Consider the following 24215-nt stretch of genomic DNA (forward strand, 5'->3'; position numbering starts at 1 on the left):
GTATGACGAAGCTGTCCGTCATCTGCGTGGACCATAACTGGGCCTTTAGAAGTCAAGAGGTTCAGACCTGATCCACAGAGAGAGCTGGAAGCGCTTTAAATAACAAGCATGTCAGGAAAAACATGGAGAAACTAGTCAAAGTGTGATAAATTCAGACTTTGATCTTTGTTGACTTGATTTGCTTGGTGTGGTTCTGTCTTCAGTTGTTTGTTTAAAGGTTTGATTAAAATACTGAACATAATATTTTCTAATAAAAATGCACAAAATAAGGCTCATATGGTAACAAAATAAATTTAAAAATTCCTTACCAACAAACAAATGACTCATAATTCCTAAATTAGACTAAATGAATGATATTATATTTTATTATAAGTTGTGGTTCTGGTTGGACAGTTAATCTGGTAAACAGAGCTGTTTCTGTCGGAGAGGTGTGGTTACAGCATATGTTTGGAGGATGATGAATGGTTTTGTGTTGGCACGGCAACCGCTCCAGGAACAGCTGAGCTGGAGCAAAAAGCAACGGGAAGCAGGGAGATGGAGAGAGGAGAGCAGGTGGAGGACAGGTGCTGAGACAACAGGGAGCTGGGAACAGGAAAAAGAAGAGGGAAGAGGAGGATAGGAAGGACAGGAGAGGAGAGGAAGGGAGCAAAGGAGGAGAGTATGGAATGGGAGGAGGGATTAATGGAGATGAAATGGGAACCAGGAGATGAGAAAAAAGGAAAGACAAGTAAGGCAAACAGGCGCATGTGAAACTGGGGAAGAAGGAGGGAATGAAGGAGGTGTGTGATCATCTGTCCATCACGGCAGCCGACTCACTGCTGACCCCTGCTGGTGGCTACAGGACGAGGCCTTCAGCAGGTCTGTAGGAGGTCTCAGCTGCACAACATCAGGACTGAATCCTGAGCCACAAACCGGACCACCGGTTCAGTTTTCAGTCAGCAAAGTTTCCACCTGCTGAGACCAACAGGTGTCATTTTATCCCTTTCACTCAGTGCCTCTCATTATTTTTATGATGTAGAAGCGGTTTTACTTAAACCATCCTGCACTTCTACGTATGAGTTTAAGAAAGTCAAACTGAAAGCAAAACCTGAAACGTTCTGTCCAGGCCAACTTTAAAGTGAACTAGTCCTGATCCAGACCCAAGTCTTCGTCTGGGTTTCACCAGTCTTCACTGCTATAACCGAGTTTTACAGGTTTCTCTAAAAAGATCTGATACCATATGAGCCAGCCTGGTTCTGGTTCTGGTCCAGAGATTAGATCTGATCTGATGACACCAAATGAGTCACTAAGACCTCTTAGATCATCTGGTCCAGTTTGCTTTCCATCCTCTCTGTGTTGGACCTGCGATGGACTGGAGACCGGTCCAGGTGTACCTGCCCCTCACCTGCTAGTAACTGGGATGGACTCCAGCGTCCCTGAGACCCTGAACTGGAATCAGTGGTCTAGAAAAAGTAAATGGATTTACTTATTTAACAGGTGTACACAACACAATTCCCCTGAGGAATTCCAAAGGGATTAATAAAGTATTCTGATTCTGATTGAGGTGTATAATTTTATTTTATAGTTTTTATTTTCTTTCTAAATATATTTACCTGTATGTACATTGTCAGTAATGATGTTTGTATCATCATCGTTTGCAGAAGCTTCATTAGAAATGGTCTCCATGGAAACATGGATGTCAAGAAGCTGTTAATAAGGAAGGAAACAGGGAGAAAAGGCTGAGGTTGGTCACATGACACAAGAACTGGACAGAAGCTCAGTGGAAACAGGTCTGATGGAGGAACGGATCCTCCCCAGAACCTGGACCTCTGCGGGTCTGATAAAGGGACGGATCTTCCCCAGAACCTGGACCTCTGCGGGCCTGATAGAGGGACGGATCCTACCCAGAACCTGGACCTCTGCGGGCCTGATAGAGGGACGGATCCTCCCCAGAACCTGGACCTCAACAATATTGAAGCAGTGTGGGATCATCTGGACAGAGAACAGAAAAGACAGAAACATTCAAAGAACGTTGGAAAGTGGAGAACTGTTCCTGGAGGCCATGTTGATGACTGGAAGGAACTAGTTTAGCTATTAACTATTAATCAGGGCAGTTATTGATATTAAATACGATCAATGATGCAAACCATGAATTATGAAGCACCACTGGAGGGAAAACTAGAACCGGTGACTAAACATGGTGTCGGTGTAAAGACTCGTTTAGTCTGGATCCGTCAGTCTGGGACAGGTATCACATCAACCTGCAGTTTTCACTTAAATAATTAAATAGAGGGTTTAGGCCATATTGAAGAATAAAGCTGCTCAGGCCAAATATTCACTTACTGATCCTCAGAACAGAACCGATTCTGGTTAAAACTCATTTTATTTAGATATAAACACTGGATCAGGATGTCTGCTGTAGATTTCTTTCCATCACATGAAAACAGGACTTTAATCCAGGTTAATGACAAAGACACAGAAAGTTAATGAACAAAGTGACTCGCAGAGACGAAGAACTTCAGGTAAGAATACTTTATGATGACTCAGCTGTACAGTGCAGTGCTGGACCTTCACAGACGAGGAGCTGCCATCCCAACAGTTCACCTTCCAAGTCAACTCTTCATTAGAGCAGCAAGAAGCAGAGAGAAAACCAAAAGTCACAGAAGTTTCTGAACAAACAGGAGCCGGGTCGGACGACACACTGATTACATTTCCAGTAAGCAGGAGTGTGTGTTGGTGTTTCTGTGTGGCACTTTGATGGTGTAAAAGCCTCTGAGTGGGAGTGTTGGTGCAGCTTTGTGAGGTTCAGCAGAGGTGGGCTGTTCTGCCGCCGTTGGCGTGTGCTAGCGTGTTAATGCTACGTAAGTTAAACATGGATGTGTGCATGTCCTGTGTGGATTTTCACTAATTGCACTTGAGGATGAGGATATGTGGAGATTACATTACCGGTCAGATATCTGCAGGATTTTTTGGCATTTTTCTGAAAATGTTGGACACGAATGTAAACACTTGACCCAACTCGCCTTCACCTCAACCAGCTCAGGACCAACGCACCTGGGGCTCCATACAAAGAGCTGCTCGCATTTTCTGCAACGAATCACTCAACAAACACGCCGGAATCAACGGCATCGTCTCAAGCTCGATTTATGTCCCCGTCTGTGGCTAAAAGCACCCAAACACAACCCCACGATCGCAGGCGAAGGTAAAATTTCTGAATGACTGAACTTAAACATAAAATAATTAAACTTATTAAAACGTGGTCCATCCATTCACTTTGTACAAAGTCAGCCATTTGGTAAAATTGTTCATAATTTCCCACTGAAACCTTTAATTCTTACGTGTAAATGACTAACTTATTCTAAAAACACAGTTGTTTTAATGGAACTAATGTAGTGTATCGTCTTCTAGGTAGCAGTACTGAATGTTTGGCCTGATGCTTTATGTTGTGGTAGCAAATAGTGACTAGATGAGCTAGCTTTAGCCATCAGGAGTTTCATAAAGTGGTAGCTAGATCAAACTAGTGCTATTCATAGTTTTAGCTAGCACAAGCTAGTGTTATTCATATATTTAGCTAGAACAGGTTTTATGAAGTGGTAGCTAAATCAAAGTTGTGATATCCATAGTTTTAGCTAGCACTGGCTTTATAAAGTGAGAGTCAGATCAAGTCAGTGTGCTATTGATCGTTTTCGCTAGTACAGGCTTTATGAAGTGGTCGCTAGATCAAGCTAGTGCTATCCATAGTTTTACTGAGCACAAGCTTCATAGAGCGGTAGCTAGATAGGCTAGTGCTATCCACAATTTTAGCTAGAATGAGCTTTAAAAAATGGTAGTTAGCAGCACAAACTAATATTAGCACCTGCTTTAGAAAGCCTGTACTTGCTAGTTAGCGCTTGCTTGTGCTAGCTACCACTCTATGAAGCTTGTGCTAAATAAAGCTTGTTAAATTAGTTAGCTAAACCAATGTTAAAGTATTTGCTAGCTATTGCTAATGCTTGCAGCTCATTATTGTGTTTTTTATTTAGTGTTTTAACCTGTTGAGAATGTTATGTGAGAAAATAAGAATCATATAATGAAATGGTCAGTCCCATGTTTTGCCTGAGTTACAGGATTTGAGAAATTTTTAGGAAAATATGTATGGGAACCAAGTTTGCAGAAACATGTTGGCATAATTAACTTACATTTGAGCTGCAGGAGTTTATCATTTACTAAAATCTGTTCTCTTCTGACATTTAATTTCTCTTTGTGAGTTACATAGATTTATCATTTCGATACTGAAGACTTTAAAGCTACTGCTAGAGTCACTGCTGGTCTAGTGGATTACAGTATAATAAAACTATTTTGCATAGATTTACGTCATTATGTTTTATGTCAGTTTTGTCAAAAGAGATATTAAAGGACTGATCTCAAATCAAGGACCTATTAAAGGACTTTAGGAAATTTTAAGCTTTACAGCTTTGCATGTGTTGAAAATGGTGCAAACGCCAGATGAATCAAGGTTGGTACGATATGCATTTAAACTTTGTGTCTTCCCTATAAAATCATCAAAGGACAGAAAAGTATAAAAACTTCTATAAATGAAAAGTGGATTTCTATTATGAAATGAGTTTGATTGTTCCTGTATTCATGTAACGGCTTTAGTAAAGTCATGAGTCATCAGACATTAGTCTATAATCAAACTGGTGTCCTGAGTAGGGACGTCACCATTAGATTCTCAGTTTTCCAGCCTTACATTTAGAGGATGGCTGCAGGATGCTCCATCTGATATATCACACAACTCCGTTTTCCTTCCCTGTGCAAGCTGCGCTGATCTGCCGTCATGGTTCAGACATGATCTGTTCTTTACGATACATTAATCGTGACGTTTAAAACCACGATTAGTTATGGCTGAATCCCATTTTGATAAAGAGCTACCTGGATTCTCTTTTGGATGCAAGGGAAGAGCTACCCTCCAAACGAAGACAGTCCAGGGCCGCACTTCAACGAAGGGGCATAAAAAATTCCACAACACACACCGGCATCGCCAAAGATGGCGACAGAAGGAAGGAGGGCACCTAGAAATGTATATTCAGTATCAATAAGGATTTAAAGATTATTTTAAAACTGTGATTATTTCTGACCCCGTTCATCATAAGGCTGTTGTTAAAACTGCCAACTTAATGCTAAACGCTAATCAATAATCTTCATTAACCAGCGGTAATGAAGTCTTCGTGTTTCCCCAACACGACGACTTCTGACTACAACAGTAAATTCGGGGCATCTCAGTTCCTAGAGGAATGTTTTCACCCCTTACAACTTTGTTTTAAAGGATGAGGGGCAGGGAAAAGCAATGGGTGGGAAAAAAGAGAAACAGAACTGCGCCTAAGTAATCGTTAGCCTTGAGGTGGTTGAGCTGAAGGAGGGCTGAACCCAGGACAAGGAGACACGAAGAAGCAGCTGAAGAGAAACCAGGAGTCGGGTCATAAACACGACGACGAGCTCATGGAGACATGCCGTCATGTCTGGTCAGAACAAGGAGGTGCTGGGAGTGTTGGGAGTGATTCTGTGACGGTGCAGCTGACGGAGGTCGTACTGCAGCAGATTAACCTGAGCGTGAGGAGCAGACAGGAAGTGCTACCCGACAGTACTTCCTGCAACCCCCTTCCGTTGATGAGCCCATTTCAAGCGTGCAGCACGCCGTCCTTCAGCATGCCGTCACCCGTCTACTGATATGACACATCATGAGGGTGGGGACACGACGTCCACCATCGAGAGGAAAAGTGGTGAATTTTACATTCTGTGCAAAATTAGACAAACAGTAGTTCACACATCATTTTCAGTCTATTTCTCTTTCTGTCTACACATTTTCTTCTATTTACAGTTAGTTCTAAGACGTTAGTACCATCATCGCCCAGTGGGAATAAGACATTCCTCAGAGGGACAAAATCCACCGTCACCCAGGACTCTGTTGTGTCCACTCCTGGTTCTGGGACACCCGTCAACCCCTGAACCCAAAAACTCTAAATCAACTCTAGATAAGCTCCTTTTCAGGAGTTGAGGGGTTGGTCTCGTCTCCAGAGTCCCTGATAATCAAACTACAGTAATGTAGGATCAGCAGGTCCAGCGTGAGGTGGATTTCTGAGCCCTTTCTTCATCTTTAAAAACAGCCTGCTGCTGAGGGTCTGAAAGGCATCCAGCAGGTAAAAACACAGGGCACACAGTGAGAGGAGGGAAGAGGGGCAAGGAATAGAAAAATAAATGTAAAAAAATAAAAAACTGTGGCGGACAACTAGACGATCACCTCACTTCACTCTGTGGCGAACATAAAAAAAGTAGAAAATAAAGTTTCAGAGGAGGCGGGGCACCAGGCGAGGATAAAAGAGGAAGAGGTCTGGGAGAACGCTTCCAGTCTCAGAAGAACTTGTCGTCAATGCGGAAGTGCGGCCGCGTGACGTCGTCCGGGTTGATGAAGACTGAGATGGACTTCCCGGGATTCTCCGTGACGAGCTGCTGGAGCTTCTTGGCCAGCCGGTCGTCAGGCTGGTTCTCGCCCCCGGCGTCGGACTGCGGCGATGGCAGGTTGTTGGAGCTGCCTCGCCACTGCAGTTCCACCGTCAGCCTGTTGGCGGCCTTGGCGTGCTCGATGGTGGTGCGCAGGTGCTCGGCCGGGTCGGAGCGCACGGAGGAGAGTTTGCGGGCGTGCAGCATGGCCGTCTCATCCGACAGGTGCTCCAGCATGTTGCACTGAGGGATGAAGTAGTTGGGACACATCTTGTTGACGAGGCAGTGCTGCAGGTCGTCAATCAGGCCCAACAGGAAGTGGGCAGAGAAGTCGTCCTGCACCAGGTAGTTGGCGGGGAGGCGGTCGCAGGCCCACAGCATGATGCTGCGCAGGTGGTAAGGACTGATGGCTTTGGGGCGGGACAGCAGCTTGATGATGATGGCCTTGCAGGCCTGGTACGCCTGCATCAGACTGGACGAGATGCACTTCTTCAGCTGCACCTCGCTGCGGGCGAACGACAAGCGCCACTCGTTCTCCTTGCGACCTTTGTAGGAGCAGGCAGGGACGAGGTAGAAGCCGCTGATCACTTCCTCCTCCGTGATCTTCCCGTCCCAGAAGTGGTTCTCCATCAGCCAGCTCTGAGCGACTGCCGGCCAGCCTTTAAACGACACCACGGGGACGATGTCGTACAGCATCCGGCTGCTGCCGACGCCCAGGATGACGGAGATGATGGTTCCGTTGCGCTCCACCTTCTCCACCCTGGGCATTCCTCTCTGCGGCTTCTTCTGCACCTCCAACAGAACCAAAGAGATGGACTGGTAGAACCAGTCTGCCACCAGAGTTGGAGAGAAGAAGTAGTTGGTGGTCCCGTTGATGTGGTCGACGATGGTGCAGCAGTCCTTCCACTTGTTGATGGTCCCCTCGTCAAAAAGGCGGAGGCTGAGCCAGGAGTGGCCCAGCGCCGAGTGCCTCATGTCCAGGGTGACTGGCTGGTTGCGGTCGTGCAGCTTGAGCGCTGGTACCAACAAGGTGAAGTCCATGTCGTAGTCTGTGCCGCGGGCGTAAACGCTCAGCTCATCCAGGTCCATGTCCACCACGCCCTCCCGAACACCTCCCGACAGCAGGAGGTACTCATTGGCTACCGGAAGCTTCTGGTCCAACTTCTGGACCATTCCTGAGACACAAAAGAAGACAGACACAGTCAGAGTCTAAAATCCAGACTGGTGTTTGATTACAAGGTGTTAGAAACCTTTTCTGAACATCAGATTAAGACAGTTAAAAGGCTTAAAGAAGCTAAAAGAGTTGAGGAACTCCTCCACATCAGACCAACCAAAAGAGACTTTGTGGTAGAAACAAGTTTCCAGAATCAACTGTGAACTTAAGCAGCTTTTTGACCAAAAGTACCAGTACTACCTACCAACAAGGTACACTTTTGAGGTGAAATATCTTCTGGGTACTTGTTTAGTCCCTGGGCTGCAAATGATGATCAGAAAAAGCCTTAGTTCCTGGGAAAGTTCTAGCAGCTGCACCAGACTACAACTAGGAGTGTCACGATTTCACAAGTAACTGTGGATTTAAATGCTAGAAAGAGTCATAAATATTCCTGAATATTGTCGCTTTCCACGCGGGACCACGTGATCAGGAAGGTAAACATGGGTGTTACTGCTTATGTTGCTTTGTTTTTCCCTTCTTTGTTTTTATCTGAAAGTACATCAGAGGAAGAGTTTTTCCCTCCAAACTAACGGACTAAATCCTCCTGGTGGGATGAAACATGAGGCAGGTGTGATGGTGGAGGACGTCTCAGCAGCCCGAAATGCATCCAGCATGTTTCACCTCCTGCAGGAAAACCAGCAGCTTGTAACACGAAGGAAACGTTTTACACATTTATAGTGTTGGGAAATTAATTAGTAACAAATCCAAGGAGATGCTAACAGATCTATGGAGATGCTAACAGATCTATGGAGATGCTAACAGATCTATGGAGATGCTAACAGATCTGTGGAGATGCTAACAGATCTGTGGAGATGCTAACAGATCTATGGAGATGCTAACAGATCTATGGAGATGCTAACAGATCTATGGAGATGCTAACAGATCTAAGGAGATGCTAACAGATCTATGGAGATGCTAACAGATCTATGGAGATGCTAACAGATCTATGGAGATGCTAACAGATCTATGGAGATGCTAACAGAACTATGGAGATGCTAACAGATCTATGGAGATGCTAACGGCTGTAGCACTAGGGGACATGAAGTGGGTATTTTGATGGTGGAAGGTTAACGAGACGAGGTGGAAAATGCTCTGCTTCAGGTTTAGTGGTGTAGCAGTGAAAAAGGTCCCCCCCAAAACATTTTTCTGCTGAATTGTGCTAGGAACGTGGTTCCTGCTGCACCGTGTTCCCAACATTACTTTGGCTGTTACTAACACATTCATATCAGAACAAAAATAAGAAACGTTTTTTAGAATGAACCCATATTTCACCTAGAACTCCTGTCAGGGAAATACCGATCAGCTGGTTTCCAGACGCACCCGTTGGTCTTTGCTGTTGTAATTGTTGTTAACTGTACCTGCTGGAACTATTATTTGAAGTTCTTCAGATGGACGATTAAACACAACTCGTGGAGGGGAACAGACAGTTTGAACACAGTAAAATCTAGAAATGATCTGGTCACAGAAAATCCTCGAGGATCAGAACCAGCCATCTGATACCAGCTCAGAGTCTGTAGAAGTTCGGATTCTGAAGCTGGATCTGCAGACGTGAGTAGAAACTGAGAGCTGCATCAGTTTAGTGAGTCTGAATTTAATACAAGAACTTAAAGCTCTTCAGGTTCTGGCTACTGGATCAGAGACCCCGAAGGGGGTACTGGGTCTTGAAAACCCATAAAACCAGACCTTAGATCTGGTCCACACTGACATCATCCCCACTAGGAGAAAAATGTCCTGTATTTTAGTTCACTGAGCATGCTCCGTTGACTCCATCCAGGTGTTCATCCAGCTGCTGCGTTAAACCAGCGCCTCCATCTTTTCTAACATGTAATCCTCCCAAAGCTCCGCGGCGACGGCGGCACCATCCCACATTCATCCACCAGATGAGCCGGAAAGCTGTCAGTCACATCTGACAGTTCGATGCTGCCACAGTTCTGCAGTGTGTGTGTGTGTGTGTGGATGCTGGAAGAACACCTGCATCATCATCACATTCCTCCGTGTTTTCTCTTCCTGTCTCAGTCTCAGCTGTGATGGAACCATCGGAGGACGACTCGTCCATCACACCGGTCCATGGTTTCCTCTATGAACCATTTATTTGGCTGGTTTTGGGTCAGGACAACCATATCCGAGGCTCCACGCTGGACTAGAGGACGCTGTCAGGACATTTTCCACCATTTCTATTTTAGTTTTCCGCTAAATATCTCCTGGATTAATCTGGGAATATTCTGCAGATCAACTGATGGTAGATCATAATCTTTGGTGGTTTTTCTGAGCACCAGCTTAATGTTGGAAGCATAACGGGTTTAAGAGGTTCTGCAGAACCAAGAGGAAAACCTGAACATTCTGGACCCTGTCCAGGTGGAGTGGGATGGTCCACCCCTGGTCAGTCTATCGGGGAGGGTCTGTTTACCCCAACCCCCCCTGCAGTGTGTGTTAATGTGTGCTGTCCTCACCCAGCATGGAGAAGATGAAGTCCTTGGCCGTGTGGATCTCCAGAGCCCGCTGGTCGTCGTACTCCCGTTGGTCGTGCTTGCTGAACTCCTGGATTAACCGGTTCAGGTCCTCCATTCGGGCCGCCGACCTGAAGTCAAGCTCGGGCCCACCGCAGCCGTGCGGCAGCCTCCCGGCGGCCATGGTGGGGCTGTTCCCGAGGCTGCCCGCCGAGCCAGCCCGACCGGAGAGAGCAGGGGCCGCCATGGTTGGTGGTTCCTCCGCGGTCTGCCTGGATCACCGCCGGTCACACTGCTGCTGCTGCTACTGGTCTGTTCTGGGCCGAGCCGAGCCGAGCCACACCAAACACAAGCACCGGAAACAGCCGAGCCACTTCCGCTGCTCAGCGGTGCTTTCAAAATAAAGGCTCAGATAGATAGATAGATAGATAGATAGATAGATAGATAGATAGATAGATAGATAGATAGATAGATAGATAGATAGATAGATAGATAGATAGATAGATAGATAGATAGATAGATAGATAGATAGATAGATAGATAGATAGATAGATAGATAGATAGATAGATTAAAGTACAGATATTAACTATAACATAACACTGTAAACACAATAAAATAAATACAAATAAACAATATGTGCAAGGAAACAGAAAACGGGACATGAATAGTAACAAATCCAGACCAACTTTCTACATATTCTGTTATGGATGCTTTATGTTATGATGTAGGAGGACGTGGCCAGAATGAAGGAGGCTCTGTGGGTGAAGTGGTGCAGGGATGTGATCACATCTCACACATGGAGGGTTTATTGTAAAGAGGTATAAAAAATGAGAGGAAATATTTTCAAACCTTTCCTGGTGACAGCAGAGCTGTAGTAGTCTGAGGTATTACTGCAGTTTTATCTATTACATTATAGTAGTACAATTTTTATTAACAATTTTTAGATAAATTTTGTACAAAAATTTCCAAACCATTTAATTTATTTAAAATGATCTATTAACTAGATTAACTAGATTAACTCGTTGAACTACCCTATATTTTGCAATTTAAAATTTGGTTTAAAATGCTTAAATTCATTCACTTTAAATAATATATAATATTAATAATCTCTAATCTAATCTATATACTATTTAAATAAAGCCACAAATTTCGGAATAAATTTGATCTAATGAAATTGTTGTTTTTTTTCTAAAAGTAAAATATGAAAATTAAACCATACAGAACAAGGCTGATTAATAAGATAAGAAGCTTGATAATTGTTAGTTTGCTATTGTTTCATTTAAATAAATCCAGCAGGTAATTAGTTGCAGTTAATCATAGTGAAGTATAAAATTTTTAACCAAGGAATAAAGAATCCCATACGTATGTAGAAATATTAAAATGACCAGACACCTGATGAAAGAACAGATATTAACAATGAGTCGGGTAAAATGAATGATGAAATGATGCTGCTCGATGTTAAATGTTAACTAAGCTGCTGTAGATACTTTGAGCTGTTATTTAACCAGTTGCCGTACAGGGTTTGTTTTCTTTGTAAATTATGAGGTTATATAAGCATCTGTTTCAGTTTACAGCCCCTTGGTTTATCATGTTTATTATATATTGCACTTAACGCTTGCCTCCATAGTAAGATGACCTGATACATTTTTTATGTTTTATATAAAGCACTTTGAATTACGTTAGACATTAAATGTGTCATACTGATAAATTTGCCTTGCCTAAACTAATCTTGTTCATTCCTTAACTTCCCTGGATTCAGAGTCAGGTTGGTTTGTGTGCCGCTTGCAATGAAAACTGGAGCCTAGATTAAGCAAATTTTTAATACAAATTAAACAGGCCTAAAAATAAATCCCTGAGGCGCTCCATCAGTGATCGGGTGTCCCGGAAGAGAAATATTTCCAATAAACAGGAAGCAAACAGGAAGAACATGAATGAGACAGTTAGAGAACCCAGTCATAAATACGTAAAAATAAACTTATAACATATCAAAAGTTATTGGTAATGATGCCCAAAATTGACATTATTTAGACTAATATCACATTATAGTATAATGTTGTATTCTAATGATTGTGTGGAGAATAAAATGGCTCAAAAATAGAAGTGAAACACGGTGAGTTACCGAACCTGTGGTTGTTTTAGAAGTCGCAGCTGGATGTTGTGTTTGTGTGATCGTTTATTTATCTATTTATTTGTTTTTCTGTCGTTCCCGGTGTGCGCTGTTGTCCTCCAGCCGCCTGGTGTCGCTGTGGCCCCTGCCTGGTGCTGCTTACCCCGTCATGACGACTCCTGGCCGGTCGACCTGCCGGGGTCACCGGTCTCCAACATGGCGTGGAGAAGCTGCTCCGTCCTGTTCAGACTGACCGGGAAAGACACACTACGGGGCCCCGTGAGGGGAGGCAGGTCAGTCCCGCAGCCGAAGACAAGCAGCTGCTCCGGCTGGTTGGAGTTAGCTGTGTTAGCATCACTGACAGAATCTACCGGGTGTTAGCAGTTAGCTGTGTTAGCTGCCAGCTAACACAGCTAACTGCTGTTCATTATTATTGTTGATTTAATTAAATTAACTTTATGTTATTTTCGTTATTTTTTCACTGTAATTTATGTATAACACCTACATTAGGTGCCGTGTGTTAGCAGCACAAAGATCTGCTTATCAGAAGGAAAAGGTTGGTTATTGTCACTGTCAGGTCAAAATGAGTAAAGAAAATCCTTAAAGAGCTTCCTGGATGTCTGACAGAGGGAATGTTCAGTCTGCTGATTCCTGCTCATGATTAAAGGTTTCTGCTGTCATTGCGTTAGAGAAACCTTCACAACTGTGAGAAAAGTTTACTGAAATTCTTCTGCTTTTTCAGCTGAATAAATAAACCAGAACCTTATCAACCCACCTTTTATTCCCAGTAGCAGATAAAAACATGTCAGATGATAAAACTGAGACGTTTCACCATGTGATGAAAATATGAGCTGATAGTGAATCTGATGCAGCAACACGTCTGTAAAAAGTTGGACCAGGAGCAGCAAAAGGCTGGAAAAGTACCTGGTACAAACCAGAAACACCTGGAGGAGCTTAGGACAACCGCTGGATCTTCCATCCGTCCCGGCTCATGTCCGGCTGTCTTCAGAGCTTCCTGTCTTCGTCCCTCTGAGGCTGTAGTTCTTTGTCTGTCCAGCAGGTGTCCTCACAGCTTCCAGCAGAGATGTGGCTTCAAGAAAGCTGCTAGAAAACCAGAGACCAAGAAGGTGGAGGAGGACCTTGGCCCCGCCCACTCAGAATCCTCAGAACCTGCAGTCCAGCGCCGGACCTCCACCCCTACCTTGAACCAGCCTGCTCCACCCACCCCCACATCCCCGCGGGCCTTCGGCCGGCTCTTCAGACCGCTCCTCTTCACCGTGGGGGTAGGTGACATACACCCACCACTGCAGGCAATGACGTCATCAGTGATGTCACAGGCAGGTACTAACTCCATGTCAGTTTACAGGCTGCTCCTTCGGCTCAGCGGCCATCTGGCAGTACGAGTCCCTGAAGTCTCGAGTCCAGAGCTACTTCGACGAGATCCGAGCCGATTGGTTGGAGAAAGTTCGACCTCAGAAACGAGGGGATGTTCGTAAAGAGGTGAGGACACGAAACTTTATTCGTACACAAAACAAAACAAATGTTCTGATTCAGAAAGCAGTGAGAGATGGAGGATGGACCGAAGACACAGCCACCTCTGATTGGCTGTTTGTGTTTCAGATCAACCAGTGGTGGAACAGCTTGAGTGAAGGTCAGAAGACCGTCACAGGTGAGACACGAAAAACCTTTTTAAATTTTTCCACATGGTAACGACGTTTTTCAGCTCTGATCGGAGCGGCAGTTTACATGATCTATAAACTGTAGTCCAGGTCCGCCATCCAGCCCAGTTTGGTCTCCAGTGGGTTGGACCAGTACAATAACAGCAAAATAACCTATAAACGATGTTTTAGTACAAAGAGGAACTAGTACACCATCCAGATGTTACTTTAATGAGGATTCCTTTTAGAAAACATCACCGAGCTGAAACTGTACGAATTCATCCATCATGTTGTCAGGAATCATCGCCGTCAACGCCGTCGTGTTCTGCTGTTGGAGAGTCCCGTCGCTGCAGCGCGTCATGATCAAATACTTCACCTCCAACCCAGCCTCCAGTGAGTCCCTTCTCGCCCGTGATGCGTTCAGGTGTCGCAGGTAAACCTGGTCCTGACGGCTCTGGTCTGCTTGTTTCTGCAGAGACTCTTTGCTCTCCGATGCTCCTCTCCACCTTCAGCCACTACTCCTTCTTCCACATGGCCGCCAACATGTACGTCCTCTGGAGCTTCTCCACTAGCGCCGTCTCCATGTTGGGCCGAGAGCAGTTCATGGCCGTCTACCTGTCAGCAGGTGCGGCGCCGTCACCAGGTTTCTGTTTCCAGCGGACGGCCGGTGGTTCATTCTCTTCTTTCTGTGTTCAGGTGTTGTTGCTTCCTTTGTCAGTTACGTGGGTAAGATGGCGACGGGGAGGTTCGGCCCGTCTCTCGGAGCGGTAAGCATCACCTGAGTCCATCCTGCGAGGAGCTCGCAGCTCATTGGTCCATCTGAACCTGTTTGTGTTTCCAGTCCGGAGCCATCATGACCGTCCTGGCTGCCGTCTGCACCAAGATGCCTGAAGCCAAGCTGGCCATCATCTTCCTCCCCATGTTCACCTTCACAGCCGCCAGCGTAAGCCCCGCCTCCTCCTTTCATCTTCTTTCACCATCATCATCGTCATCTTCCGTCTCCATGTCTGTCCTCAGGCTCTGAAGGCCATCGTTGCCATGGATACAGCAGGTCTGGTGTTGGGATGGAAGTTCTTTGACCACGCTGCTCATTTAGGAGGAGCCCTGTTTGGAATGTGAGTCAGTTTTCACCCCACGTTCATCATCCAGGTCCAGAGTCCTGGTCCAGGTCCTGGTCCAAGTCCTGGTCCAGATCCTGGTCCAAGTCCTTGTCTAGTTCCTGGTCCAGAGACCTGGTTCAGTCCTTTTGTCTTTATCTTTGAATTTGTTGTGATCTTCTGAACTTCCCTGGTTCTGGACCGTTTCCAGTTTGTCTGATCCATGTTCTGCTCAGTGAGGTGTCCCACCAGGTTCTGTATGAGGAGATCTTGACGTCCGTCTCTCTGGGACGAGATTCTGGTTCCTGATGTGTAAACACGAACCTGTAAAACTGGTCCAGGACTTCAGAAATAATCCGAGTTGTTTCTCTTCCAGCTGGTACATCCTGTTCGGTCACGAGCTGATCTGGAAGAACCGAGAACCTTTCGTCAAATTCTGGCATGACCTGAGGACGCGAGGAGGAGGAGGAGGAGGAGGAGGAGGCGCCGCCGTTTAGACTCTGGGAACTGAGTGAAGGTGGAAAGTTGTATAAAATGTACAGACAGAGACGCAGGAGGCTGGAAGAGTTAACTTCCTGGGAAACAGGAAGCAGTCTGAACTGGAAGTAAAGTCTCGTGTCCAGATTTACGTCCTGATGGATGACTCAGCAGATTATTTATGAACAAACGTGACAGCCTGATGATGATGCTGTAAGTTTCTGAGTATTTACCAGTTTCTCCTCCATCATCGGATTCACAACAGAAAACTTCAGATGTTTAAACAAAAATTCTTTTCCTCTAGTTTTTATGTTTGTTGGTTTTTTTCCAAATAAAACTGTAAAGAATCCGAAATGAGATCATTTATCGGATTTTAATATGATTCTTTCTTTCTGCTGTGTAATTTCAGAGGAAAAAAAACAGTTTTCTGTGTAAAATGTAAATAAAACCAGAACCTCATCAGGTCATATTTTATTTCCAGTAGAGGATAAAAACATGTCAGAGATGAAACGGAGACGTTTCACCATGTGATGAAAACATGAGCTGATAGTGAATCTGATGGAAAAAGCTGGAACAGGAGCAACAAAAGTACCTGGTACAAACCAGAAACACCTGGAGGAGCATTGGACTGTGGAACAATTTCAGAAAAAATGTTCCTCAGGCGTTGAAGATCCACCATCTACAGTGTAAAATATCATCAGAAGATTCAGAGAATCAGGAGGAATCTCTGTGTGCAGGGGACAAGGCTGGTGATATTGGGGCTCTTTGTCCTCCTGTGAACGATTGCTGCAACTTCCTGCTGCTGGAGGAGCAACTTTCCATCAGCAGGTTTATTTGTGCTGCAGGATGAACCAGATGATGAGTAACCAAGCAAACATGAGCCGGTCTGAAGTCCACCAGCCGGCAGATACACACCAGTCCCTGTTAACATGAAACCAGCTCAGTTTTAATCCTGCACAGGTCTGCAGGTGCTTCTAGGCCACAGTTCCTCACACGAGGTACGTAGGAAAATAAACAAGATGTCACTTGAGTTTGTATGATGAGGCGAGTCGGTTCAGGTGGTCAGGATCACCACACGTGTGGAATTGGACACGTATGTACGTTGAGTAGAACTTCTAGATGTGGAAACGTTCCTCTGATGGAATCCTGGATTTTTCTCTTCCAAATACCTGGAAGTAAATGTTTGCTGGTTTCATAGATCCATGCTGGTCTGCAAGTTGGAATAAACCTGGAGATGAGGAAATTCTGTCGAATGAAGTGAAACTATAAACAATATAAAGTAACATTTACTAAATTATATATATATATATATATATATACATTTCATATATTTAATAAATGTACAAAATGATTTTATTTTAACGTAGTTGTTGTAGTTGTTGGTCATCATGCTGTTATTCTCCCGGTCTGACCCACTGGAGACCAGACTGGACTGAATGTGGAACCTGGACTTTAAGATGAACTGGTTTAGGGGGACTGGGCTGAATATTCATTCCACATGGGATCAAAGTTTGAGAAGCACAGATCTGGAGGTTTACTGTGAAAACTTGATGAGTCATTAAAGCTGAAGCTGATGGACCAACGAGGTGGCATCACGTCTGACGTTGAAACCAGCTGCTAACAAACAGCTGAAGGTGAAACTGAACATCGATACTCGTGTGTGTTCAGAGGCGGTTTAACCTTCCCCGAGTTCATTAACCCTCAGATCAGACCGAGTTCCCATCATAGAAACTAACCAGCAACGGCAGCGAACACAGAAACCTCCACATCAGGGCTGAAGGTAAGAAACCGTCCACCTCGCTGACATTAAACCCAGAGACGATCCAGCTTTTCATTTCTGAGGCTGTAAAAGAGAAAGTGTGAACCTTCAGGTCTGAGCTGGACATCAGAACCCTGAGGTCAGGCGGCTCTGACGGACCGTCCAGACCCTGGATATTAAACCCACCGAAACCAGAAGCTGAACCAGGACCAGCTGCAGCAAACCATAACAAATGCGTACAAAGGAGCTTTATGCATAAAAACGCCGACCCGGGGAGACAATGAAGAGAAAATCAGATTTTTTTTAAATCTTTCTTTTAAATAATATATTAAAAAAATCTTTATTTGGTCCTTTATCAAAATCTAAAAAAAAAGAATTATTAAAAATAATTTTTGCATATTTACCTTTTATTACTGTGTGATGTCAAACTGTTGTAGTGGTAAAGGTGTCCACCAGGGGGCAGAAGACAGGCTGTGTACAACAGGGATTTGAGCAGTTTTTACTATAAAGTGATGCAAAAGATCTCAAACTGGATCATATATGAAACATACAGCATTAAAGGTTTAAGTATTATTTTTTAATTTTAAATGAGTACTGAATTTACATATTAAATCTGGACCTGATGAGGGGTTGGAGCAAGAGAAAGGAGGGAGGAAACAGGAGGAAAAAGAGGATACACCGGATAGAAAGTCACAGCTGTTCAGTCTAAAAAGCAGACAAGCAGCTGCTACACCTGGAAGGAAACAGAAAGCCACCTGCAGCATCTGCAAGAAAACAAAGCTGATAATCATCAGGAGCACCTAGAAGAAGACCAACAAGCTGGAAAAAATCATCAATCACAGCAGCAAGAACATCAGCTATAATTGCTGGTGAAAATCATGAGACTTTAAGTCATCCTGCTCTCTGATTTTCTTCCGACAACCATCTTTAAAAGACTTTCCGGCTGCCTGTGGTCTAATCTCCTGGATGTCGTCAACATGTCTCCTCTGTCAGGCTGGAAACTGCTGTCATCACACCGACTGCCGCTCCAGCTCTGACTTCCGTTTCTAAGTAAAAGCATATCAGCAGCTTTATAAATCCTTGGTTAACAGTTCTGATGATGTTAGGCCAGGATTTGGACCAAACCACAGCTCTCCATCCAAACACAGACAACAGCTGATGTTCCATCTGGTTCTGTTAGACCTCAGTACAGAACATCTGGTTAGGCTGCCTGGAAAACCAGGCGGTAATCTCAGCTGGTAACAAGTACTGGAGCAAAGATAGCATGTGGAGCTCCCCAAGGCTCCATGCTGGGCCCCCTATTCAGCATCTAATGCTCCCACTGATCCAAACCTGGAGAGTCCTGGAAAACCTGAAATCTGATCCAAACCTGGAGAGTCCTGGAAACCCTGATGTCTGATCCAAACCTGGAGAGTCCTGGAAAACCTGAAATCTGATCCAAACCTGGAGAGTCCTGGAAACCCTGAAGTCTGATCCAGACCTGAATTCTAGTGAATCACGCCTGAAAACAGTTTTTTTGTGCCTTGGACTTGAATTAAAATCATTACGTTTCCTTTTACACATATGAAAAGTGCTATATAAATAAATTAGCCTTATTGGCCTTATTAACCACGATCATATTTTTAAGGCTCAGGTTCTTTTTTTTGGTGTGTCTCACTTATGAACATATCATTAAAAATGTAAACTTTTAAATTTTGTTTGCAGATGACACAGTTTTGTTTATTGCGGGGATGATATGGAGCATGTAAAAAGGGGGTCTGGAAAAAACGGATACAAATAAAATGGTTTAACGTTAATAACATATCCCGTAACCTCCATTACAAATATTTCATTAAAGATTTTCAAAACGGCTCAGAAGATCGTCGGCTGCCATGCAAACACTCGAAGAACTACACAGATCCCGTAGTTTTAAAACAGCCCAGACCATCATTAAGGACGCTTCACACCCTGAACTCTGATGGAACTGTCGCTGTCAGGCAGACGTTTCAGAACAATAAAAACCAGGACAAAGATTCAAAAACAGTTTTTATTCTGCTGCAGCCAGCTCGTTCAATACTAACAGATAATGTTTTCTAAGGGATGAGCGGAATAACAGGACGAACGTCTGCATATGAGCGATGGGTCTCTGATTGTGCTGCTTTATTATGTTGCTTTTAGTTGTATGTTTTATACCAATTTTATAAATGAAGTATCTGGATGGCACTTTTAAATCTCTTACTTGTTACAGTGAAAATAAAGATATTCTGTTCTCAGAAAATCTCAGTTTTTCTGTGTTATTAATGAAAATATATAATGCATGTCACATGTTAATGGTGTAAAAACAAAAAGAGCTTATGGTGTTGAAATAAGGGGAAATAAGTGTAAAACATCCATTTATCCAGTTTTATTTGACACAAATATAGCAATTATTTGCAGTTACAAATTATTCTTATTTAGTTAATAAGCTAATAGTTCTGCCCTCACCCCATACGAAGCATGCATCTGTCCTCTTTGAGGCCTTGTATTAGCATATCACACCAGGCAGAGCAAAACTGAATGAACAGGAACATATCCATGAACACATGCATCTTAGAAATCACATACAAATCAAACTGACACACATCACATCAAATAAAACTGACTGACTGACTGACTTGAACTAACAAGCTAGGTAGCATGCTAATGCTAATGGCAAACATGCTAATACTAGCCATTTGTGCTAGTTCAGACAATATCAGTGTTTTTGTTTACATCGGTAGGACTACAAATATTAATTCTTCAACCTGAATGTTCAGACAGTTATTTTGTTTGCATAAAGTTATAGGCTGTGCCCAGCGGGAGGTCACAGCCAGGCATCAAACAACGAACCACCGCAAACAAAGGCTCCAGTCACATTACAGGAGCCTGAACAGTTAGTTATTAGCATATATTGATCTAGTCATGTTATACAGGTCATGTATAAAGCTCATAGGGTATGTTTACCATCAATTTCCCATAAATATTTGGAAAAGACAAAACCTTTCTAATTCAACACAATGTGAGATATTACAAATAAACGAAAGAGAGAGATTCAACTGAGAGCTGTGTTTCTGTGTTTGGAAAATAAAGAAGTTAAATCAAATGTTGTGTTAAAACATTATTAAAGCTGCTATGATGAGAAAATCTAATGAAAGAGGTTAGTTAGCTTTGCCCTGTGGTGATGCTAAAAGCACGAGGGCCGAGAGCGGAACCCTGAGGAACTCCTCGCCCGGTAAAACTGTGTCCTTGTGTTTCCAGGTAATTCTGGCTGTGTTGGTGTGTGTGCACATGAAGCAGCATGGCGGTGTGTCTGCAGGTTATGGGTCTGGTTCTGGGGGTGTTGTCCTGGTGTCTGCAGTCCAGCGTCACCTCCTCTAAGACTTGGAGGGTGTCGAGTCACACTGAGTCGGTCACCACCAGTCAGTCGCAGTTCGAAGGCCTGTGGATGAGCTGCGCCGCCAATTCGCTGGGGTCCATCCAGTGCAGCCGGTTCAAGACGGTCCTGGGTCTGCCGGGTAAAAACCCCACACACCCACACGTTTCCCCACATTCGTGTCTGATTCGTAGATCCAAGCAGAACAAAACTGAAAGCACCGTTACAGCAGTGACAGATCCATCCAACCAGTTTCACATTACAGGCTGCAGCAGTTTCCAAAAAACCGTTGGGACAGTGAAGTAACCGCGCTGTAATATCAGTACTTCCTGTAAACACAGTGGAAATACTGGAATCTCATCTTTGTTTTTAAACTGTTTCTCACCTGTTTGGAGACAGACTGCAGAGCTGAACTTGAGCTCCTCAAAGTTACAACATTAACGTGACGTGTTTGAATGAAATAAAAGTGAAAGTAAAGCTGTTTTGTTTCTGCCTTGTGGCTGTAGATAAGCCTGAGAATAACGTGTGTTTCAGCTCACCTCCAGGCCTGCAGGGCTCTGATGATCCTGTCCCTGCTGCTCGGTCTGGCCTCCATCATCGTCTCGGCTCTTGGACTCAAATGCACCAAGATCGGTCGGATGGCAGAGGAGGTGAAGGAGCAGATCGTCCTGAGTGGAGGAATCATGTTCATCCTGTCTGGTACGAAGATCTGATTCATTCTGACGGGTTTTATCTTCAGGTAAAAGACAGTGGACAGAGGTTTCTCAAAGCCACCTGTGGAGGCTTAAGAGGAGATCTGATTAATATTTCATTTAATGTAACTGACCCAAAACCTGCTGATAAAATGAAAAGCAGAATCCAGATGGAGGTTTCTAACACAGGTGGATCATTTATGTTTCCTCTTAGATTAATGCTTTTGGTTTCAACCCTTAAAACCAGATCTCCCCGAGGTCCACCTCCTCCACCAGGAGCGGTGGTGTGTAGCTCTGTGGGGTAAATGTGATGGATAGCTGCCCTTTAGCTGATCTACGGAAGTTTTCCAGCATTTCTATCCGTCCAGGAGGTTTACAATCCAGCCACTAAATGTAGTTTTATTCAGAGACTCTATCTGGTAAATCCACAATGATCCATGATAACAGCATTATTTATCACATTTCACCATAAAAACATCACCATCACTACTATGTTGCTAAGAGACCTCTATTTAGACCTGGACATAATGATGAAGCCACTTCCTGTCAGACTTTCCACCAATCAGAGAGCTTAGATTGACGGTAACGTCCAATCAGGAGCAGCCAAAGATCAACCCTCTTCCCAGAGACAGACTCTGAGACAGCTTCTTCCCCAGAGCTGTGGAAGCAGAAGTAGTTCATCACTACACACCCCTACAGTACTCACACACATGCACCCACCCCTCCACACACACACACACACACACACACACACACACACACTGAAGACTTGCACCTTCTCAGACACACACACACAAATAATCAACCTGCTGCTGATGCTCGGTGTGTTTGTGTTCTCAGGTGTCTTCACTCTGATCGCCGTCTCCTGGTACACCACCAGGGTCATCCATGACTTCTATGAACCTCTGTATGGAGGTCTGAGGTCAGTAACACACAGACATGATTTATGTGTGTATGCGTGTAATCCTGCTGTGAACTGAATGTGTGCTGCAGGTTCGAGCTGGGTACTGGTCTGTATCTGGGCTGGGCGGCCTCTGGTCTGGCCATACTGGGAGGATCACTGCTCTGCTGCTCCTGCAAGAGGCGCCGCTCCAGCCCTCCTCCTCGGTAAACACACAGCATCACACAAACTGGATGCAGTACCAAAACTTGTCCAGCAGGGGTCACTGTGACCCACATAAACTTTGAACAGATTTCTGCCCTGGGTTTTACCTGTCAGGAGGAATCATGATGGGATGGTCACAACAAAGGATAATCTGGAAATCAGGAATAGAAAACATCAATAAAGGAGGAAAAATATAAACAAAAACTGGATGAATAAATGTAAATGTTATTGATTTATTATAATATAAGTAAATATTTATTTTCTTTGTCTGTTTAAATTCCTTCCTTATTTCCTTTTGCTTGTTAGTGCTGCCACTCCTGTAAACGTTAAAGCACATGTAGTTTATTCCAGTTGCCTCCCAAAGTCGTTTTGCAACTTTTGCCAGAAATGACAAAATGACCTTTTTTCTTAACGTGTAACATGCAGAGAACCCAGGATTCCAGATTTGAAGGTGGCCCAGCGCCACCTGTGGGCCATTGTTTCTCCTTTCTTTCTGTTTTGTGCGTTTTCTAGTCTAAACAGCGCTGAGTTGTTATGGATAACTACGCCGTTAGGGTTGGGTTGTTCCTGAAATCCTGTAGAAAAATGGTTCTCGGTTTTACAGCTGCTTTCTGGTTTTCTAGTTTAATGTGGCGTGGTTGTAGATGCTCACATACCAGCTCACATATTGGTGGAAGTGCCCATTTTTCTGGAGGTGGTGCAGCGCAAACGCCGAACTCTCACCTGGTAGTGACATCACCTACTTTCAGGTGGATTGAATGACGAGACGAATGGAAAGCACTATTGCTACTTGTTTGCGTTCATTCCACTTAAACGTCACATCTCAGCATATAACTGCCTGCTGAGCTTCGAGTCAACGCCTACAAACGTTCAGCAGAAAAGCGGTTTGACTTCTCTACAAAAGTCTAAAGTTTTTGCAAAAATCAGAAAAACTACGATGTTTGGAGTCCTATAATGCAGTAATAATTATATGTAGAAACTTTATTCACAGTTTAAACGGGTCAAGAAAGACAAAACTTTTACTGTCTGAAGTTAATTTTTATATCTTTTATGGCTTTGACATAACTGCAGTTTCAGTTTGATGAAAAACCAGAACTCCTCCTTAGATCCTCCGACTCTGTGACATTGCATGCTGTCGTGAGAATTTCATGTCTACAGTTTCTACTGTTCATGCGCTGCTTATAAATCCAACCACAGAGCTGAATCCTGAAAATGACGCACGTGTTCGTCAGACCCTTCGGCTGCTCACGGTGTAAGAATTTTATCAGTGCTACGTATCAGGTCTGATCCAGACTCTTTCTAAGACCTACTCCATCACCACACGGTAAAAAAGCAGCAGATTCCAGAAATGAGAATTTTCTTTCCATTATTTTTTAGGTCAGAGTTAACAATATGAGCTCTGATAGGAGAAGTTAAACACATGATCCCGTTGCCATGGCAGCTGTTAGCGGATGGGATGCATCAGGATGTAGGCGAACATCTCAGACAAGTTGTACATTATGTTGTCCTCTAACATCCTCTTTACTGTCCAGCAGGCAGTTTTCACATTATTCCACCACAGGAGGAGGACAGAGTTTCTACAGAGCTCCATCCTCCGACCACAGCAGCTCCAAAGCTTACGTCTGAACCCGGCGGACTCCCTCCGATCCTCCTGAAGACATGAAGCTCCTCTCTGCTTGAGAAACATGGAAAAATCTCACGATCATGTTGTAATGAAATGTGTGTGTGCAGTACTGGGTTTGACCAGTAGGTGTCTCCACTCTGAATTAGTGAAGCCTGTAACAGATCATTTATTTATTGCATAAACTTGATTGATCAACACATCTCCGTGTT

The 24215-nt window shown here is 44.1% G+C and overlaps 3 protein-coding genes across 5 annotated transcripts; 2 read left to right on the plus strand and 1 right to left on the minus strand.

Moving 5' to 3' along the window:
- Positions 1–1623: 1623 nt before the first annotated feature.
- LOC121646292 (protein MB21D2) lies at positions 1624–10591 on the minus strand. Its single transcript, XM_041995202.1, has 2 exons — positions 10120–10591; positions 1624–7631 (listed from the first exon to the last, which is right to left on the minus strand). Exons 1-2 carry the CDS (start codon positions 10361–10363, stop codon positions 6367–6369), a joined length of 1509 nt encoding a protein of 502 aa, XP_041851136.1. The 5' UTR covers positions 10364–10591; the 3' UTR covers positions 1624–6366.
- Positions 10592–10829: 238 nt separating this feature from the next.
- Positions 10830–15915, plus strand: LOC121646293 (presenilins-associated rhomboid-like protein, mitochondrial). 2 transcript variants are annotated; one of them, XM_041995203.1, is made up of 11 exons: positions 10830–10934; positions 12326–12517; positions 13282–13507; positions 13584–13724; positions 13845–13893; positions 14180–14275; positions 14358–14507; positions 14579–14649; positions 14724–14825; positions 14900–14997; positions 15356–15915. In XM_041995203.1, exons 1-11 carry the CDS (start codon positions 10861–10863, stop codon positions 15474–15476), a joined length of 1320 nt encoding a protein of 439 aa, XP_041851137.1. In that variant the 5' UTR covers positions 10830–10860; the 3' UTR covers positions 15477–15915. The 2 variants fall into 2 exon arrangements, with proteins under 2 accessions (XP_041851137.1, XP_041851138.1); XM_041995204.1 differs by having other exon boundaries at positions 10831–10934; positions 13285–13507.
- Positions 15916–17056: 1141 nt separating this feature from the next.
- LOC121646312 (claudin-1-like) lies at positions 17057–24205 on the plus strand. 2 transcript variants are annotated; one of them, XM_041995233.1, is made up of 6 exons: positions 17057–17236; positions 20471–20727; positions 21120–21284; positions 22118–22199; positions 22271–22384; positions 23915–24205. In XM_041995233.1, the coding sequence occupies exons 2-6, from the start codon at positions 20511–20513 to the stop codon at positions 24006–24008; spliced, it is 672 nt and encodes a 223-aa protein (XP_041851167.1). In that variant the 5' UTR covers positions 17057–17236; positions 20471–20510; the 3' UTR covers positions 24009–24205. The 2 variants fall into 2 exon arrangements, with proteins under 2 accessions (XP_041851167.1, XP_041851168.1); XM_041995234.1 differs by having other exon boundaries at positions 17061–17236; positions 23918–24205.
- The last annotated feature ends 10 nt before the right edge of the window (positions 24206–24215 follow it).

This window comes from Melanotaenia boesemani, chromosome 9 (genome assembly GCF_017639745.1).
Source record: "Melanotaenia boesemani isolate fMelBoe1 chromosome 9, fMelBoe1.pri, whole genome shotgun sequence".
In the NCBI taxonomy this organism is placed as follows: Eukaryota; Metazoa; Chordata; class Actinopteri; order Atheriniformes; family Melanotaeniidae; genus Melanotaenia; species Melanotaenia boesemani.

What these genes read in the sequence shown, in the direction of transcription:
- LOC121646312 (XM_041995233.1), top strand. Translation starts at nt 20,511, where the DNA reads ATGGCGGTGTGTCTGCAGGTTATGGGTCTGGTTCTGGGGGTGTTGTCC. An exon ending in CCTCTGTATGGAGGTCTGAG is followed by an intron (nt 22,200 to 22,270) that starts GTCAGTAACACA and finishes TGTGTGCTGCAG; the next exon opens with GTTCGAGCTGGGTACTGGTC. An exon ending in CGCTCCAGCCCTCCTCCTCG is followed by an intron (nt 22,385 to 23,914) that starts GTAAACACACAG and finishes TTTACTGTCCAG; the next exon opens with CAGGCAGTTTTCACATTATT.
- LOC121646293 (XM_041995203.1), top strand. Translation starts at nt 10,861, where the DNA reads ATGAAGGAGGCTCTGTGGGTGAAGTGGTGCAGGGATGTGATCACATCT. An exon ending in TGGAGGGTTTATTGTAAAGA is followed by an intron (nt 10,935 to 12,325) that starts GGTATAAAAAAT and finishes TCTGTCGTTCCC; the next exon opens with GGTGTGCGCTGTTGTCCTCC. An exon ending in CGCTCCTCTTCACCGTGGGG is followed by an intron (nt 13,508 to 13,583) that starts GTAGGTGACATA and finishes ACTCCATGTCAG; the next exon opens with TTTACAGGCTGCTCCTTCGG.
- LOC121646292 (XM_041995202.1), bottom strand. Translation starts at nt 10,363, where the DNA reads ATGGCGGCCCCTGCTCTCTCCGGTCGGGCTGGCTCGGCGGGCAGCCTC. An exon ending in CTTCATCTTCTCCATGCTGG is followed by an intron (nt 7,632 to 10,119) that starts GTGAGGACAGCA and finishes TTTGTGTCTCAG; the next exon opens with GAATGGTCCAGAAGTTGGAC.